Raw genomic sequence first — 4,266 nt, forward strand, 5'->3', positions numbered from 1 at the left:
TTTTATCTATTTTTAGAGAAGGTAAAGGGAGAGAGAGAGAGAGAGATACAAACACTGATCAGAGAGAAACATGGACCAGCTGCCACCAGCCCACAACCTGGGCATGTGCCTTGACCAGGAATTGATCCCGTAACTTCTTGGTTCACGGATCGATGCTCAACTGCTGAGCCACAATGAGCTGGGCAAATTCCACATACTTTTAAATGTGAAAAATGAAAACACATAAAAATCTAGAGAGAAGACCTTTTTGTAATCTTGGCATGAATCAAGTCCTTCTATGTCTGACACAAAACTCCAGAAACTATTTATGTTAGTGGTTTTCAAACTGGACTACAGACCTCTGAAGGACCCTGAGAATTTTTCAGAGATCCATAAGGTCAAAACTATTTTCATAATGTTAGTTAAGTCATCACTTGCTTTATCACTGTGCTCATAAATGTACAGATGGTAAAGAAATATTGATGGTAGAAATGTTGGCACCTTAGCCTAGACCAAGACAAAAAACTATGGTAACTTAGACTTGGGTGTGTGGCAGATAATGTTCAAGATATTAGATGAAACAAGTTATAAAACAAAATGCATAATATGACCTGGTTTGGGTGAAAAAATTCTGGATAAGGATAGTGGTGATTATTGCACAGTGATGTGACATACTTAAGTCCACTGGAATGTACACTTAAAAATGGTTACAATGGTAAACTTTATGTTATGTATCTCTTACCTCCCCTCATATGCAATGATTTACTTCTTCAATGATTTTCAACTGACACAATACAACTTATTCATCCCTATTACTGAAAATCCTCCAGAATAAAATAAACTACCTTTCTAGCCTCACCTTGCATTAATCCTACTTCTTAGTGTTCTATAGGATATTAGTTCACTATTATATTAGGTAATTTATTAAAAAATCAAAAAGCATTGGGAAGGGTGGATTACATAAAGAAAACTAGTATTTTCAATGTTTTAGTAAGTTATTTTGCATTGTGAAACTCCAAAAGAGCCTTGGAAGGAATAAATGAACTTAGAAAATACTCAATTAGATCAGTCGTATACATGTTGAAAAGAGTTAATAACGTAACTGTATTATACTTACAGTAAAAAAAGAACTCCCACAAAAACGTGTACATATTCCTCGTACAAAACCTTCATGTGCCTGTATTGTACGGATACAGTTTCGTTTGGTCAAGTTCCAAATTCTGACCTATGATAAAATATACCAGGAAATTTTAATAAATTGTAATTTCAATAAAATGTTCCGGCACAGGACAATTTTCCAAGAAAAAATAAATTAAATTCAACACTGAAAAAAGCTATGAATCATTCTATCAGATAGCTAAAACCAAAATACTTGGATTGTAATAATGCAATGATTAATGGTAAGTATACTGAAGGCTGAACATTCCATCTGTTAAATACTCTGTTGATTCTAGTTTAAAGTGTTTCAAAGCTTTCTTTACCAGAGTGAAAAGTAATTAAGTGTTGAATCATTAATAACATCCTGTTATTAATAGAACTCACATGGAAATATCTTTATTATAAACATGTTTTATTATTTACTATGAAATTAAGACTTAACCTACTACATTTTTTAATTTCTTGGGTTTAGATAAAAAAGTACTGAAATTACTAATTCAATCCTGAGAATTAAAAGAAAACAAAACATATAAAAATGAAATAAAACCAATGAAAACCCACAGTAACTCAAAATTAAAGGAAGAAATTTGTAACATTTTTAGCTTAAAATATCAATGTTTAGAGTGACACTTGCCTCTCCATCACATGCCCCAGAAAGGACAGTAGACAGGCTCTTTGGGTGCTTTGCCAAGCAATTGACTCCGTCTCGGTGACCATCCAGAGAAGCAAGGAATGGCTTTGCAAATACCCGTTCCAGTTTGGTAGCATTTAAAGCTCTTACGTATTCTCGTGGGACCTCAAAAGGATGTAAGGTAGGATCATAGTTTCTTGGAACTGAAATAAGAATGACTCCTCTTAATAAAACAATTCACATTTAATATTTCCGCGGACTTCCTCAGCTAAGCATTCAATTTGTTATGCAATAAGCCATTGTTAGGGACACTGTTCTATGTCTGGCACTGTGAAGAATACAAAAGTGGAAGACCTTTTGTCCAGAAACCTTTCCAAAATTGCCAAAAAATCATGGAATGCATTTATTTTGCAAAATAATTACACCCTATATATACACATAATTTTCCCTTTTGTATGTCCTACTACACCTTCAACTGGTTGTAAGCTTTCAGGGGCAGGGCTTCCACTACAACCTTCACTTGTACTCTTCACCTGTACGCACAAAACAAGTGCATGATAAATGTTTGCCCGACTGAACGCTAAGCAACTTGTGGGGCAGGGAACATTATTAATCTCCAGTGCTAATCACTGTAGTGTCAGGCATACCCTGTTGTGATTATTATAGCTATTTATTGAGCACTTTCCATGTTTGTTTCCCATGTGTCAGGCACTGTTGCAAATACCTCATATTAACTCATTTAATCTTCACAACACCCTATGGGTTAGGTTCTACTACTATTTCCCACTTTATATAGACTAGAAGCCCGGTGCACAAAATTTGTGCACTGGAGGGTGGGGGTCCCTCAGCCTAGCCTGCCCCCTCTCACAGTCCAGGAGCCCTCAGTGGATTTCCTACTGATGGCTTAGGCCCGCTCCCAGGGAGCGGGCTTAAGCCACAGCGTCCGTGTGTGTGTGTGTGTGTGTGTCCACTGGGGGCCTGCCCTCAGCCACACCATGGACGTTTGGAGCAGGCGCCCCTCTGTGTTGATCTCTCAGGCTCCTGGCCATGTCTGCGTGTTGTTCTCTCCCTTGAGCGACGGCCAGGGCAGGTGGGAAGCTTGGCTTCCTCCATCGCCGGGCAACCCAAGCCTCCAGCTCCGTGCCTCAGCTACGTGGCCACCGCCATCTTTGTTGGGTTAATTTGCATATTTGCCCTGATTGGCTGGTAGGTGTAGTGGAGTGACACCAATTTGCATGTTTCTCTTTTATTAGTGTAGATGGAGAAACTGAGGCACAGAGAGATAACTTGTCTATGAAGTGATGGAGTCAGGATTCAAACCAAGGAAGTCTGACTCCAGAATCAATGTTCTTAACTATTGTGCTATGCTGCCAAACAGTCTGTTTCAGTTAATAATTATGCTTAGGAAATCATTTGAAAGCCCACAGGTCTAAAAAGCCCTCAGTGTCTAAAGTACATGTATCTTTGGGCGGGGGGAGGGTATAAGGGAGAGGGACAGGGGATGAGGAAAAAGAGGAGGGGGAGACAGAGAGAAAGAGAGAGATGTGAGAAGCATCCATCAGTTGCCTCCCACATGCAACCACACCAGGGATCAAACCTGCAATTTGGTTATGTGCCCTGACCAGGAATCGAACCTTTTGGTGCATGGAACAACGTTCCAACCACACTGGCCAAGGCTGCTGTCACTTCTTTTTGACTCCCTGATAATAATGGTCTGTGGATAAACACAGAGATTCTACACAAGATAAACCCACAGGGTGATCTGGTCTTAATTCCCAAATGGGCAGGTCATGGTGTATAGCCACACCCCAGGCATAACTTCTTTAGTAAAAGGTTCGTCTTTGCCTTAAGCAAGACCAGTCCATGGCTTCTGTGCATCTAGGTTAACAAACCTTTGAAATAAGCATAAACTACCATCAAGAGAGCGCAAAATCTTGTTCAAACTCATAAAAGAAACTGCAAAACTGTCATTCTCCGGAGCATCTGAAATTTTGCTTCCTGGCAATGGCCAATTTGGCTCAAATAAATTCTTATAAAAATTCTCTACAGGTGTGGAAGTTTCTTACATCACCAGTGCTGATCCCAACATTCAATCAGGCTTAAAGATCAGTCATTCTTACGTATTCTGTCTTCCACATTCGAAGATGAAATGTGCCAAAACTTAAAGTCCTACTCAGACTCTCTCGGAAATACTTCTTATTCATTCTTCCCTCTCTTTTCCTACCTCTAGTAACTTAGTTTTGGCCCTTATTACTTTATACTTGAACTACTGTAATATCATCTCGACTCTATTTGGTGGCAGTCTACACTATCGCCAGATTTATCATTTTAAAAACACGGCCTTTATGTGTTGCTCCCATGCTCAAAACTTTCAAAGCTCCCTACAGTGGCAGTCTTCAAAATCATTAGTAACAGAGTTTTTAAGCAGATCTCTCCCCCTCAACATATACACTAAGTGGCAGATTATTATGACCGGCCAGGTTATTATGATCACCCCA

The 4,266-nt window shown here is 39.2% G+C and overlaps 1 protein-coding gene across 1 annotated transcript in view; it reads right to left on the reverse strand.

The window, feature by feature from the left end:
• The window catches only part of DCAF13 (DDB1 and CUL4 associated factor 13), a 21,828-nt gene that overhangs the window by 15,885 nt on the left and 1,677 nt on the right, over nucleotides 1–4,266 (reverse strand). Inside the window, exons 2-3 of the mRNA XM_006760266.2 lie at nucleotides 1,772–1,971; nucleotides 1,097–1,204 (exon numbers count right to left, since the gene is read on the reverse strand). Of these exons, the coding sequence (XP_006760329.1) occupies nucleotides 1,097–1,204; nucleotides 1,772–1,971 (308 nt within the window). The remainder of the gene's footprint in view (nucleotides 1–1,096; nucleotides 1,205–1,771; nucleotides 1,972–4,266) is intronic.

This window comes from Myotis davidii, unplaced genomic scaffold (assembly GCF_000327345.1).
Source record: "Myotis davidii unplaced genomic scaffold, ASM32734v1 scaffold497, whole genome shotgun sequence".
NCBI classification, from domain to species: Eukaryota; Metazoa; Chordata; class Mammalia; order Chiroptera; family Vespertilionidae; genus Myotis; species Myotis davidii.